This window comes from Aethina tumida, chromosome 4, assembly GCF_024364675.1.
Source record: "Aethina tumida isolate Nest 87 chromosome 4, icAetTumi1.1, whole genome shotgun sequence".
In the NCBI taxonomy this organism is placed as follows: Eukaryota; Metazoa; Arthropoda; class Insecta; order Coleoptera; family Nitidulidae; genus Aethina; species Aethina tumida.
This window is the reverse complement of record NC_065438.1, coordinates 11,259,076-11,274,213: the sequence shown is the minus strand read 5'-3', so window position 1 is coordinate 11,274,213 and position 15,138 is coordinate 11,259,076. Positions and strand designations below refer to the sequence as shown.

Sequence of the window (15,138 nt, the reverse complement as noted above, 5' to 3'; positions counted from 1 at the left end):
GGCTTCAATCATGCAGATTATTTTATGTGGTTTGAATTATTTCTGCGATGCAACTATTAAACGAACACACGCTACAATATTGATTCATCTTGTTGATCAATAGACATTCAGACTAGCGTACTCCGTTTTTACCGGCTTAAAGGATCAATTGTAAATTGGAAATACATGATTGAGACTGAGACGGGCGTCATATGATTGAGATCGTAGCTAAATTGACTTTAGATTCGTTATAAATAAATTCCACAGCTCGCAAAAAGAAATCAGAAAAACATTTTCGCGGTCTTGGCACTGTAACACACAGGTTATCCACGTATGTGTAATTGTGATTAAGCCTCCCAGTATACAGAATACACGAAGTAGCGTGTCCCGATTGTTTTTTATCAGCCTCCCACACATATTTATGGGCAATTTGTACCACTAATGTTACATTATTTACGGAAACCCGTAAACAAAAACGAATAACCTTAAGCGAAGCGCATGCACACGTTTTTTCATTCCTGTTTTTAGTTCTTAAATAGCCGAGGTGGGTGCGTGGGTGGCGGTGTCTCGTGCTGAATCCCCGCGTTTTTGGTCTGGGTTTTTCGGCCGCGAGATATTTCAGCGTGGGCCCGCGAAATGGGCAAGTCGACTCTGGGTCGAGCCGCTCGGCACACACATAATTTATTTGGTGTTGACCTCTCAACTTATAATATAACTGTTCATTATGGTAAATATGTTAATTGTGGCATTGTGTCGGGCGATGAAGTTGAAACTCGGCAACGAGGCGATGGTAGTGACGGGAAAAATGCCGAATTGTACTTCTACGTTTCCTCCCACATCGACCACGATTCTGCAGCGACCAAATTTAGCAGAGTGCACATGCAAGGAGCCTCAAAATAGTTGATTTTCACACTATTTCCGTATAAGTTGAGAAAATTCCATTATGCTGTTTTTTTTTCAACATTTCAATTTTTATTTTGGGTGCCATAAAAAGTAATTTGATTTATTTGATTCAATACATTTTGATAAGAGTCTGACATCTCAAACAATACAATATTTTAATATATATAATTTGATAATATCTGGATAATTACCATTATTTGATAAATACTTGGTAATTTATCAAAAGTTGAAAACATTTAACTACTTTCTTATAATAATATGAATAAGAAAACTATAATATATTTATTAAAAAACATTTATCGTATTATACATTATACATGAAAAACATCCTGTCATCTTCTACAAAACAAAATCTCTTTAAAATAAGCAATATAATAGTTCTAGTATATCAAGTCTAATAACTTTTCTGATAATTTTTAGGATGATTACTATTTTTCAATAAATATCTTGGAAATTAATAAAATTTGAGTAAACTTAACTATTGGTCTATAATAATATAAGCAGATTTCATCTGAAACCGTTCCTAACTATTAAATTCAATTTTAAGATACCCCTAAAACGTCTAGAAATGTTCAAAACAATAAATTTATCTAAATTATTATTTTAAAAAAATAAATTATACATAAAAATAAAAGATATAGCCCAACTACAACATATTATAAAACAAATATTAAAAATTTTTAAAGAAGTGCCTGATACATTAAATAATTCAAGATCTCTTTAAAATAAACAAAATAATAGTTCTAGTACATCAAGTCTAATAACTTTTCTGATAATTTTTAGGATGATTACTATTTTTCAATAAATATTTTGGAAATTAATAACATTTGAGTAAACTTAACTATTGGCCTATAATAATATAAGCAGATTTCATCTGAAACCGTTCCAAACTATTAAATTCAATTTTAAGATACCCCTAAAACGTCTAGAAACGTTCAAAACAATTAATTTATCTAAATTATTATTTTAAAAAAATAAATTATACATAAAAATAAAAGATATAGCCCAACTACAACATATTATAAAACAAATATTAAAAATTTTTAAAGAAGTGCCTGATACATTAAATAATTCAAGATCTCTTTAAAATAAACAAAATAATAGTTCTAGTATATCAAGTCTAATAACTTTTCTAATAATTTTTAGGATGATTACTATTTTTCAATAAATATTTTGGAAATTAATAAAATTTGAGTAAACTTAACTATTGGCCTATAATAATATAAGCAGATTTCATCTGAAACCGTTCCTAACTATTAAATTCAATTTTAAGATACCCCTAAAACGTCTAGAAATGTTCAAAACAATAAATTTATCTAAATTATTATTTTAAAAAAATAAATTATACATAAAAATAAAAGATATAGCCCAACTACAACATATTATAAAACAAATATTAAAAATTTTTAAAGAAGTGCCTGATACATTAAATAATTCAAGATCTCTTTAAAATAAACAAAATAATAGTTCTAGTATATCAAGTCTTATAACTTTTCTGATAATTTTTAGGATGATTACTATTTTTCAATAAATATCTGGGAAATTATTAAAATTTGAGTAAACCTAACTATTGTCCTATAATAATATGAAGCAGATTTCATCTGAAACCGTTCCAAACTATTAACATCTAGAAATGTTGAAAATACTTAAGTCATCTAAATTAATGTTATATAAAATATAAACATGTCAAATTTGATAATTATCTTAATAATTATTCAGATAATTATTATAAAATATTAAAATAACAAAATTGGCTGTTGGCCTATCTCAACATGAACCAGATTACACCGAAAACCGTTCAAAAGTATCAAATTAAATTTTATGACATCTCGAAGCAATAGATGGTAATCTCATATCGTATCTGAAGTTATTAACGCACCATTTTTTCCTTAATTCGCCGCTCGCGCATCAACCCACCGGACGAACCGAATCCGGAGTGCGTGGGCAACTTAATGTGAGAGAATTTCAGCTACCACCTGTGCTCTTCCCAGGATTAGATGTCCAATCACGCGACAAAACAACCTGATACGTTCCAACTCAGATGCACCGTGTAAAAAATGCTTAACTCAGACGACTCGTGACATCGATACTCGTGAAACTGCCCGTTTTTCTGTTGCCCAGCTTACGGTTCAGGAGGATTTTGCCGTGCAACAGAGAACTTTGAACGGAGATTTTGGGATTTTTGGAATGCGCCTTCTTGGTTCTTTTGCCATGTTGCACGTCGGGCCGGCCACGGAGTGGTGTCTGTTGGCCGTCGTATATGGAGGTGTCCACAACCACTCTACAAACATGGTGCACGTCAAAACCGCAGCACAGATAGCTGCGGTCGGCCGGGGGGATGATATCGGGAAGCCATAGATGACGTGCCTCGAGAAATGGTATTATTACGATAATTATAAAGTATGGGCTGTTGCCCGGTGTGGGTCCAGATGAGTGACTGCCATCACGCGAGCGCTGCGCCCCGGACCGGGAGAGAGGAGATCCACAGTGTTGCGACACGCGAAATCGCGAGATGCTCACGCATAATCCGAATGCTCCGATGCTCCGAGCAAATTGGAATTGTATCTCATCCGAGCGTATTTTTTTTTTTTTTTTTTTCTTCGTTTCGTCTTCTTTGTCTGTCCATAAATTGAACCACCGGCGGTCTTAGATAAGATAATGATACACCTCCGTTCCAATTACAGCTATTACGGGTCGGTTTTGGACAATCCACTGAATGTTTTACTTGCCCAGGTTATAAATATTATATATAATTAAGTTTTTGTTTATTACACAGGTCATGATTTTACGTCGTCCGTGCGTATGGGTCTTTTTTATTCGTTTCCTTATTTTATATAGAAAATCGTTCTAATACATCTAATGCGAAGAAAATTATCCACATTCCTTTAAGTTAGTTTAATAGAATTATTATTCAACAAGTGTATGATGATGGACTTAACGCTCGAGGATAAAGCTAACATAATCTGAAAGGGTAATTGCCATTATTAATGATTCATTATGCGCCATTTCAAACTTAAAAATCATCTTGTTTTATTTTTTTACTGCCTATTTGTGATTCCCCGAGTTGCCAAGTTATTTTTTATGAATCGTTAGACAAGATACTACAGATAATTGTAGAAATATTTGTTTTATTTTCGCATTAGCTATAACATTACACAGGGATTTCTTGATAATTATCGTCACAGTTATGCCCTGATAATAATTGATAAATTATTATAATTTCTTCAATTGCAAGAATTTTTGACTTGCTCCTAAGCTTTTATAAAAAATAAACAACATATTAGTTTATGTATAATTTGAGAACCAACATGAAAATTGACTTCTTTTTTGATAAATATTCAGGTAATCATCAGTCAATGACTGTGGTAATTGTGCTTTGATAATTATATATTAATAATTCTCAATAAATAATTATCTATTGATAATATAGTTTTAATATAGTATAGTTTTAATATATAAAATTTTATAATTTTCCTGGTAATTGCCAATTATTAATAAATATCTGGTAAATTATCAAAATTTGAGTTAACTTAACTATAGACCTATAATAATATGAACCAAATTACACCTAAAACAGTTCAAGACTATTAAATTCAATTTTACGACCTCAATAAAAACATTTATCAAATTATAAATAGCGAAGAACAACCTGACATTTTCTATTAAACAAAATCTCTTTAAAATAAACAATATAATAGTTTTAACATATGATATTGATAATTTTCCTGATTGACATCTGGTAAATTATCAAAATTTGAGTAAATACAACTATTGTCCTATAATAATATGAATTAAATTATATCTAAAATGATTTCAAAGTATTAAATTCAATTTTAAGACATCTCTAAAACGTCTAGAAATGTTCAAAACACTTCTAATACATCAAAATTAATGTTATAAAAACATAAAAGATATACCCCAACTACAACATATTTATTATAAACCAAATATTAAATTATATAGAGGGAAATGTGTAAAGAACTGTCTGACACCTTAAGTAATACAAAATCTTTTTAAAATAAGCGAAATAATAGTTCTAGTATATCAAGTTTAATAACTTTTCTGATAGTTTTTAAGATAATTACTATTTTTCAATAAATATCTGAGAAATTATTAAAATTTAAGTAAACTTAACTATTAGATAAAAACCTATTATTGGTCCCGATTTGAATCATCAGGAAAATATCAAATCGTCGTTAGAAGACCTAATGGATAATTGTAGAACTATTTGCTTTATTTTCTTATTAGTCATAAGATTAAACAGGGTTTCCGGTTATTATATTGATAATTATCGTCATATACGTGCCTTGATAATAATTAACAAATAGCGAAATTTTATAATTTGTTCAATGTCAACAATTTTGGATTTCCTCCTGAAACTATGGAATAAAATTGTACATTTTTGTTATTACAAAAGTAAATGATTATAACATCATAATTTAAACACTAGGAGACCCATTTTAAATAAACAAAATAATAGTTGTAATGTATTAAATTTGAAACCCATAGGAAAAATTTATTTCAATAAATGTCCACATAATTATCAAAAATTATATTCGAGTGATATTTTACGAATCAATCATTAGAAAAGATACAAGAGATAATTATAAAAGTATTTGCTAATTGTTCCAGCCTACATTTATGAAATTTTCAATTAGCAGTTTCTGAGCCAAGACAGACAGCCTCCACCATTTGGCCAACCGGTACAAACACACGTGTAATTTGATATATTAAATGAATTCTATAGTTAGAGTTATTTTTTGCAGCAGTTAGTGCAACGTCCCAAGGAACAGAACAGCGGATTCCTGCTAATCAGATGTTACGTGTACACATGGATCTTGAGCATGGTAGTGTTAAATTACGAGTATAATGCATAACTGCAGTGAGTGTTCGGACAATAAATACAACAACAACCACGGAATTAAGTCCAAACAAGCTCGACTATTAGTTTAAATTATAAAGCGTCCGGCAACGAGCCATCTATTATTTTCATTAAAGGCCGAGCCGTGAACTGCGCCTCGTTCCGCACAATAATATTATTATAATCGAGTTTTATTAAATATTATTACTTCATTAACTTAAATAATGTTAAACGCTTTGCCCCGTTACGGCATAATCGCTGCTTAGTTACACTCGCACTGAATTGATTTATTGGTTTCAGCTGTAAATGAATTTTAACTTCAATTACGATATACGATTTTTAGGTTTAGTCAGCAACCGATTCTTTAAAATACCAACGCCATAAATACGACCTATTTTGTTTGGGCTGCTTTGAAAACTAAATGATTTACTGCTGACAAGTCAAAGGTTTTACTGTGCATATGACTTGCGGATAATGCCAAATATGTAGTTAAACACGAAGAAAATTGTTAAGCAACGTGTTTTGTTTGCATTGAAAACCGACCAGTCGGTATGTAATGTTAAATGTTATTTTTAATCCGGAGTTGTAATAAACATGTTTTGTTTATATGTATTTTTAATATTAATACATTATGGGTTGGCGCAAACATTGTTTCACTGATTTAACAAAAGGTCAGACATGAGTGTGCACGCAGATCTAGAGCAGTTCATTTTTAACTGTTGGCCTATCTCAATATGAACCAGATTACACCGAAAACTGTTTCAAACTATCGAATCAAATTTTACAACTCTCTACAATGGTAGAAATGTTTTCAAAATACTCACATCAGCTAAAACAAACATTAACAAAGGTTAATGTATTATTCAAATTAAACCAATTTATGGAGGCAATAGTTATTTATTTTAGTGCATTATCTATAACGTGTACTTTCTATCAATAGACATGTTTTAATTAATTTCAATGTTAAAAAATCTCTTAGATTGCAACAAGAAACAGAATAATTACATATTTAAATTATAATAGAAGGTGTCCTTAAATTTACACAGACAACTGTAGATTAAAGGCAACAAATTAGGACGTTTGAGCAAACAAAGAGTTTTTTTATTTTTAAGCTTCAGAAATTGACATTATTTTTAATTTTTTATTATTTTGTAATGTATTAATGATATTACAAATTTGGTATTTCCAAATGAAGAATCTAAATTTTCTACATAAAATTTTGTAATACTTAAGAAGTATTTGTTATGAAAATACCATTTTATTTTGTATTTTTCTACATCACAATTTTACGTATTTGACCTGATTTTTAAAAGGATACATAATAAAAGTGCTCTCGTTTAATTTCCATAAAATACATAATTAATTTCAGATGTTTTGAATATTGATTCATATTCAAGAAATTGGTTAACTGACGTCAGAAAACTATTTGAAATGTTGACAATTTTATAGATAACAACAAGAATCACATAATTTAAATTACTCATTTGAATGAACATATTGAGCCATAACTTAAATTATTACTTTGATATAAAAGGGTATTTCCGAAAACAGAATCTAAATTTTCTACTAAGAAATAAATAAAAATAATGTGTTTGTTTTGTAAATACTATTTGTTTTTTACCACAACTTCTCCAAACAATAGATGTACGAATTTGACTTTATATTTTTAAAAAATGGTTGAAATACATAATAAAGAAGCTTTTCTTTTATGTCGATAAAAAAACATATATAATTAATTTCAGCTCTTTTAAATATTGTTCATATTCAAGAAAATAGTTGACTGACACTGGAAAATTATTTGAATGGTTAGCAATTTTTTAGATAACAACAAGAAACAAATAATTTAAATTACTGAATTGGATGGACAGACATTTTAAGCTAAAATTTAAATTACTATACAGAATGTTTGTTTTGCACATATCATTTGTTCTTTTACCACAACTTTTCTTCAAATTATAATCATACAAATTTGACTTCATATTTTCAAAAAATGGTTGAAATACACACATCATTATTCATATTCCAATATTTTAAATATCTTTGAATTGTTAATCCTTTAAATACCAACAAGAGACACATAATGTAAATCACTCCATTGAATAGGTTAAAGTTTTGAGCCAAAATATAAAATATTTCTTATTTAAATCATATGCAAACATCGAACAACTCTCAACTGCAGATTAATATTAATTAATGAGGACGATACATTAAAATAATATTAAATAAAATGATTTTACTTTTAAAGTTATGAACGTCATATAAAAATACAATGTTGTTTGATATCTTTTATAATTATAAATAAAAATAAAATTTTGTATTTTACTGAGCCTTAAAAAATAAATAAGTAATCACTTTACTGTGTCAGAGCCAATTAATACCATACATCTAGTTATAAATGTTATTGACGACCGAGAAATCATTATTTCCACAGTTACTCGAATATTTAAAGCAAATGTTGTTTTCACCAGCAAACATGTGTTTACATCTCGCAATAAAGATTGTAATCACTCTCCTTATAAATATTGGCTCCACATAGTTCAACAAACACCACCATTGTAACCTCAAATTATAAACCAACCGTGTAATTATAATATCATAACCGCAAAAACATACTTTTGAGTCGCTCTCACCTCAACCAGATCATCCATATGCCACGGCCACTTTGTTTTACGCCACATTATTGGCCGTATTTAGAAGCATTGTATATCCAACTGTCGTTCTAAATTGGACGATTATGATCACAATAAAATTTATTGGCCGTGTAGAAAAGTAGTGAAAATCACTGCCGGTACGTGTTTTATTAGTCTCGTTAGATACAGTCCGATTGAAAGTTATTGGGACAACAATATCCTAGATTCTGAGTTATCAGGTTTTATGAAAGTTTTGCGAGCCATCGATACTCGCAATTATTTTCTAAACATCCACTTAATTCGCTGACTACACCGAGTTACAATGCGATGATTCATTTCTTATACTTTATCTGTTACATTCACAATTGTTTAAAATGCATTGGGTTACTCCAGTATATGATAATATTTGTCTTATCTATAACAATACATATTTACGAGTATTTTGTAGTGTTAGTGGCTAGATAAAGATTATCCGTTATTATTAAATAAATTACAATGCGTGTGATATATAAATACTACATATATACAAATATCTGGAAAAATTAAATATGTACTTAGTACCCATAAATAGTTTAATTCTTAGTTTCAATAAGACTGACTCATTTAAATTCTGTGTTTCTTTGTGCTATATAAATTATTATTCAAATTGTCAATCAACCAATTTCTTCAACACCAATATTTAAAATAGCTGGTTTAGGTACAAAATGAACAATGGTAAAAAATGAAGTGTAAATATACAGTCAAAGTGTCTATGGAAGACTCAGAAAAATCAAATTAAATTAAGTTAAAAAATAAAACCATGTATATAATTTAAATAAATAATATTTTAATGTTAGCTCAACTGAGTCATTTAAATTCTGTGTTTCTTTGTGCTATCTAAATTATTATTCAAATTGTCAATCAGCCAATTTCTTCAACACTAGTATTTAAAATAGCTGAAATTAATTAAAACATATCTATGAATAAATGTAGAAAAAACTCCTTATAGATAATCCTCCAAAGTAAATAATTACTGTCGTTTATCTGCCTCCACAGATTGATCTAATTTGAATAACGTATTGATTAAACCGATTTTTTTAAACATTAAGTTTCAATTACGACTGCCGTATTCATTTTTAATTGCCACCTGCCAATCAATGCCCACCTCCTTGGATTTATTGTGGGTTTATGGAAACGGCGTGCAACTGCGATTTAAATTAATGAATTAATTGGATTTATAAAGTTTCTAATAATAGACGATTAATTAATGTCGCCGATATTGAGTGGGTGGACCTTGAATTATAAATTGTTTTATATAATCGGAATCGATTATAAATAATACACATCTATAGAAGTCCCGTGCATTCCAACGACCGGAGTGATTTACACACTCGGTACGTGAAAGTTACGAAACCGATAACGTTTCCGGATTCCGTGAATTAAGATATTTTTTTCGAGCCGGACTCCATAAAAATATAAATTGAACGTAATAAACGTGGACAACGGCAACATTGACATACATATTCCATGATCCACTTCGTACGTACAAAAGTACACAGGTGTTTAAATGGATTTTATATTTATATTCACGTTCGGGAGCAATAAAAACACGGCAAAAGTACTAAAACTAATGTCGGCTACCAGTTCTGCTAACACGTAATCACGTAGTGAATACATTAGGTGTATCTATTATATTATATTTCAGAAAAGGTCCACAACGTGTCATTGATATAAACTCGGTAAACAAGGTGCCAGAGAGGAAAAAAAATTAATTTATAATGTATCTAGTATTAATCGTGTAATCCTTCTGCTAAAGCCTGCATTTAATTTTTGCTGCAGCGCGATTTAAAATCAGCCTTGACAGCAAACAGCCACACAAGGAGTGGACAAACACGAATATGAATATGTAAATACAAAATCGAAGGTTGACCTGATGTGTTGATCTCCTCGGTCGCCAAAAGAAAAAAAGAACGACCCTTATATGTGGTGCATCTCGGCAAGAACTGGGTAGAAGTCGATCCTGCAAGAAGTGCTTGCTTGGTCGAGACCACAGTCTAGCTGGGGTCGTTTATTTATATGCGTATTTTCACTGAATTTACAGTAAGTAAAGTAAGGCGTAATGTGTAATAAGTGCATGGTAATTTTGAAATATAATATAAGCACCGAGACTTGTTTACAAAACCCAAATATCCAAACAGTCTGATAACAGGTTGATTTATGTATTGTGTGAAGCGCGGACAGACATGAGGCGACGTAAACAATAAAGCGGACGGGAATAGAGCAACAAGTGGTTTCTAAATTACAGAAACAGTCGCTAGATTTTTTTCTCTATACAAGGATTAAAATTAAGAAACAAAGTAAAGAAACAATTTCAATTTAGTCTCAATATCACAATTAAAATCAACACCAATATTGAATAAATATTTAATTTTTACCTAAAAAATATATATAATGTTATTTTAAAATATTAATATGTAATTTGGAATTTGAATTGTAAAAATTCTTCTTCATGAAATTTACTAAAATTGAGTTTTAATAAAAAATTATTAGATCTAGGTATAGGACAGAGTATAACCAATTCATTTACAATTACATATAGAATTTAAAAATCTAAAAAACTACGGGGTGTGTTATTGGACATAACAAAGTTCACTCCCATCAAAACTGAAAATGAAATTTTGTTCAAAATAAATTAGAAAAGTAGTTCATGTCAAGTTATAATTCTTATGAAAATTTCAAATCAATACCCTTTTTTGTTCTCCATAAACTTTATAATTATTTTTTAAAAAAATAATTTTTAAATAATATTCTTCTAATAAATTATATCTACAGTGTTAAAATCAATTTCATAATGATTTTATTATGATTATACTCTGATAAACAGTTTGAAAGTTTCAATTATCACAACTTCTTTCTGAATAAGAGTCATTTAGATAGCGTCAACAAGAAAAATCAGTGTTTTAATTTCAATACCAATATAAATATTTTTTGTTAAAATTATCAAAATAAATTATTTTATCTACAATGTTAAGATGAATTTGATAATGTTCATAGACAATCCTATATACTCGTGTATTTATTGAATATGAGTATTTGTATATTTATTTTTGGCACATAAATATGCCAAGTTGCAAAATTTGCTTTTGAAACTATGTTGATCTAAAAAAATATTTTGATACACTGCTTAAACTTTTTAATCAGGTAAAATTATATTTAATTAATTTTTGTATTGTCTTCAATACTAGGAATAATATTTATTTTTTATCTATAGTGTTATTAAAAAATTGTCATGAAAACAATATAATTTATAAAAATTAAGTATTCCTTATATAATTTTACAAAACACAAACCTACCATTAAATTAAATTAAATAATTATTTTATCTAACAAAGTTCATATTCTAATAGACAACTTGAATTTGTTTATTGTGTAAATCTTTTCCTAGATAACAGTCATTTAGATTCTATCAATAAGAGAAATAAAATGCATTTCTATAATTATTTTCAAGAAAATCATGTTTAAATAAATACCAATATTAAATGTTTAATACTATCAATACCAATATAAATATACTTTATAAAAATGATTGTATTTATTTATTTTTTATCAACAATGTTAAGTAAATTTAAAAATGGTTAAAAAAAATCCATATATACTCATGTAATTCATTGAAATTGAGTATTTTTATATATTTTACCAAACTGCTCAATCTTTTCTGAGGTAAAATTACATTTAAATCATTTTTATAATTATCTTTAAGAAAATCATGATTAAAATTATGGATATTCTTTATTGATATCAATAATATTTATTTTTTATCTATAATATTATAATAAAATTTATAATTATCATGAAAACACTTATGTTTATAGATACCGTCAACGTACAAAATCAATTGAATACATTTTATAATTCTTTTTAAGAAAATTTTAATTGATACCACCATTTTATAGGTAAAAAAGTCATTTAAAATTTACCAACAAACTAAATTAACTGCTTTTTTTAATATTATATATAATGAAATTGGTGGATGCGCATTTTTCAATTTCTGTACTGGTGTAAATAATTATATTTTATTCGTTTACATAAATATAAACATTCATATTTATATAAAATTTAATAATTATTACTATTTCAAATCTGAGTATATACTAGATTTTTTCCAAATGTTATTTACTTAATATCTTCTTAGTGTTTATTCAGTTTAATGTTGTTATTATTAATAATATTCTTATAAAGACTTAATTAATTAAATTCTGTATTCATTCCTTACCACTGTGAACAAAATAAAACAAAATTTAAACAATAAAAATAAATTTATTAAAATACCCATAAATACATATTCTTTTGCTGTATTTTTAAACAATCATTTGTTGATAAGTATTTAATGAATTTAAAAAAAATAGTTCATATTAAAGTTGTGTCTAAAGTACCTAAAAAGTGGAACAAGTGACCTAAAGTTGTTTTTTCTAATGGTAGTAAATGTTAAATTGTCATAACGTATTTATATTTATAAAAATGACTGAATAAGAAGATGATGAAGTTGAGGGAAGTGTAGGCAAGTTGTGCAGATAAATGATTAAATTCGAATTGGATTAATCGACGCTGGACGGTATTGTGCACCCGAGAAGTGTTCCCCGATCGTTTCGCGGTGTCGTGTTTACGTTGGACCCAGAGCCCAGATACACAACAGACTCTCGGATGCAGAGGCACAGGTGAGATGCGGCCGGCCGAAAGGTCAGAGGAATTTTTGATTAGGCCAGGCAGTCAGCCAGGCCAGAAGGCAGTGCGGCAGTGTGTGTGTGTGTGTGTGCGTGTGTATCGGAATGTTATTACTGTGGAACTCACCCGATTACATTCCAATGCCTCGGCCGAGTGTTCCTCCTTTTGACGGAAACAATTAGAACATTTGGTCTTGTGGAATATATTCGGTGCGAACTTTTTACACTGGGACATGGTGCACAAGAACCACACTATTATTATATTTGTCGGTTAAAGGGGGGCGGTCGTGCCGGTGGCAATTGTTGGCGGTCGGTGACAATCAGCCGTCGTCGCCGGCGACGGTGCCGTCGTCGAAACACTGGCCGCTGGCCATCGCAACACAATAATACACTTGTCACCCGTCGAATGCGGAAGAGACGGTACAAACACGTCGATTTTGTAATGCAGCGGATCGCACCTAACCGCACACGGCTCTCGCAACGGCTGGACTCGAACTGAGTGCCAGCAATAATCTAGGATCGCGATGGGATATTCAACTTGTCATCACAATACAAGTAGCGACACAAAACAATTTCAGCGGAGAACATATGAAAACGTTTATCACGTGGGCTACGCCAGCGACACCTGCCACCGCTCGCGGTATTTCCTAGTTCGCGTTTGCGGTTTTGCGGTGTTGCGCACCTCGCGCTTATTAATGCCAATCACTAATAGCCAAACATTTTATTACTCTTGTATATATATGTATTCGTTTTTTTATATACTAATTATTACTAATTTATGATCAAACTGTGGCCTAGCAATAGGCTTAATATTATTATATAACTTAATTTTATGATTTATTTAAATAATATTTATTAATAATAAATAAAATAAATATAAAATAATAAAATTGTCATTTTTAATAGTACATCGTTGTTTTAAGCAATAACAAAAATTTTTAATATATATTATAATAAAACCACACAAATCGCCTTGTATGTGTAACCACCACCCTTATGATGTTTTTAATATAGTAATTATTAAAAATATATGTTAACTTACCCCAATATTTAAATAGTAATAGTAGATGCGAGCCCATGTCAACTGAATTCGGAAGAGCAAGACCAACTTGAGGAAGATCCGAGAACGGATTGGACTTGCGGGGTTGGATCCGTTAGCTTCCCACTGCCAGTGGTTTGTGGAGTGGTACTAAGCCCCAGGACCACGACAAGGTGGATCCATCCTGGGGATTATATTATATCAAATAATAAAATAAATAATTTATTGCCACATAAAAATCGGCAATAAATTGTGATTTTAAACAATTATTCATTTATTTTAATTTATCAATAATTTTAAGTTTACGCCTGAACTGAATGAATGAAGAATGCTTTTTTATAGATTTTTATCACAGTCTTATTATGGCCTAATATTATACAAAAAATTCATAATTTTGAGAAAATTAAATTATTGATAAATGTAAAATTTTATTTAAAATATTTATTAATAAATAAATCTCCTTGTTTTAATATAAAACCTTGCAAAATTTTTAAAACTATAATCATGACCTCAAATCAATAATTTTATTTTAAAAATTCACCACTAAACTCAAATATAATATTTATAATAATCACAATCTATTTATTTAAATTATTAAATTAAAATTTTAATTTAAATAATATTCATTGATAAATACTATACTACAATATATTAAATACTAATAAATTAAAAGCGATTAGCGTCTATGATTTTTTTACAAAACTTTCAACGTATTTTTTCATAAATAATTATATTAAAACTAAATATAAATTATATACAACAATGTACAAAAAAGCATACAAAATCTGATAGCTATAGATTTTAGATTCTAAAATTTATCTGAATAATAAAATTATTATTATTATTATTATTATTTTTAGCAATATTCCAAGACTACACTTAAATTAAAATCATGCTATAGCAATGTCGTGAATAGATAAATGAAGTTTAATATAGAGAGTAATTATGATGTTAATATCATTTTAATAACCACCACTTTTAAATACATGTACGCAATTTTAATACAATTATATTTACTTTACCACA

General features: G+C 28.9%; 1 protein-coding gene across 1 annotated transcript in view; it reads right to left on the bottom strand.

Annotated features, from left to right (window-relative positions):
* Window positions 1-13,697, bottom strand: part of LOC109594194 (protein outspread) — a 141,300-nt gene extending 127,603 nt beyond the window's left edge. The window contains exon 1 of the mRNA XM_020009394.2: window positions 13,201-13,697. Coding sequence (XP_019864953.2) covers window positions 13,201-13,308 — 108 coding nt within the window. The 5' untranslated portion in view covers window positions 13,309-13,697. The remainder of the gene's footprint in view (window positions 1-13,200) is intronic.
* Between the last annotated feature and the right edge of the window lie 1,441 nt (window positions 13,698-15,138).